At 55.9% G+C, this 1,123-nt stretch overlaps 1 protein-coding gene across 1 annotated transcript; it reads left to right on the top strand.

Moving 5' to 3' along the window:
- The first annotated feature begins 586 nt into the window (after window positions 1–586).
- Window positions 587–892, top strand: LOC142595206 (feather keratin Cos1-1/Cos1-3/Cos2-1-like). Its single transcript, XM_075722873.1, has one exon. It carries the CDS (start codon window positions 587–589, stop codon window positions 890–892), a length of 306 nt encoding a protein of 101 aa, XP_075578988.1.
- The last annotated feature ends 231 nt before the right edge of the window (window positions 893–1,123 follow it).

Raw genomic sequence — 1,123 nt, 5'->3', positions numbered from 1 at the left:
CTGGAAATGAAAAGGCATCAGTGCAGGAAACCAAAGCACAGCCCATGTCATTAGCTGCGCTGGTTTGCATTCAAGACGAGCTTGTCCGAGAATTGCTACCTCTGCCGCGGGTGCCTCTGGTCCTGCGGCAATGAAGGGCAGGTATAAAAGGCAGCGCAAGTGCCTGCTCTCTCATCCACTTCTCTTGCCTCCTTCTGCTTGGCAACCAGGTGAGTCTGAAGCCCCTTCTCCTCCTCTTCCAAACTGAGATCTCTCCCTGATGGACCTCTCAGCTGAAATTGCTCTGTTCTTTGCTGCATTTCAGATCTTCTGGTCATGGGAGAGGGAAGTGGGGAGAAGGTCTGGTTAGAGAGAGGCTGGGATGTGGCTGTGGGGTCTTTTGGCTCATGAATTAGGAGACAGTGTCCCTGGGCCAGGCTGCTCTTTGTAGGACTATGAAGACTGTGTTCCTCCTAGCGCATCCCTCTCGCCACTGAATTGTGGCCTTGCCTCCTTTGTCACTGTGTAACCAAGGCTGCTGATCACCCACCCTTGTGCTCTGCTTCCTCCCTGCCCTCTCTCCCAGGTGCACCTCTGACTTTGAGACATGTCCTGCTACGACCAGTGCCTGCCCTGCCGGCCCTGCGGCCCAACCCCGCTGGCCAACAGCTGCAACGAGCCCTGTGTCAGGCAGTGCCAGAACTCCACCGTCGTCATTGAGCCCTCTCCTGTGGTGGTGACCCTGCCCGGACCCATCCTCAGCTCCTTCCCGCAGAACACTGTTGTGGGCTCCTCCACCTCTGCTGCTGTGGGCAGCATCCTCAGCTCTGAGGGAGTGCCCATCTCCTCTGGGGGCTTTGACCTCTCCTGCATTACCAACCGCTACTGTGGCAGAAGGTGCCCTCCCTGCTAAAGATCCTGGGAAACCCATAGAAACACACCTTGAGGAAGTCAGAACATGGTGCTGGGCACGGGATCGAGATTTCGGAGGTGTTTTCAGTATAGCTGAATGGCTTTCCCTTTTTTCCCCTCTTCTTTGTTTGCTTTGTATCCCCTTGGCAGCAAGGTCCCACCAAGGCCAGCTTGGTGGGGACCATCTGTCATGCAAGAACTCTCCATGGACAAGGACCGCAGACTCTAGGCT

Source organism: Pelecanus crispus, chromosome 18 (genome assembly GCF_030463565.1).
Source record: "Pelecanus crispus isolate bPelCri1 chromosome 18, bPelCri1.pri, whole genome shotgun sequence".
NCBI lineage: Eukaryota > Metazoa > Chordata > Aves > Pelecaniformes > Pelecanidae > Pelecanus > Pelecanus crispus.
The sequence above is the reverse complement of the archived record's forward strand: the minus strand, read 5'-3'. Positions and strand labels throughout refer to the sequence as shown.

What these genes read in the sequence shown, in the direction of transcription:
- LOC142595206 (XM_075722873.1), top strand. Translation starts at nt 587, where the DNA reads ATGTCCTGCTACGACCAGTGCCTGCCCTGCCGGCCCTGCGGCCCAACC.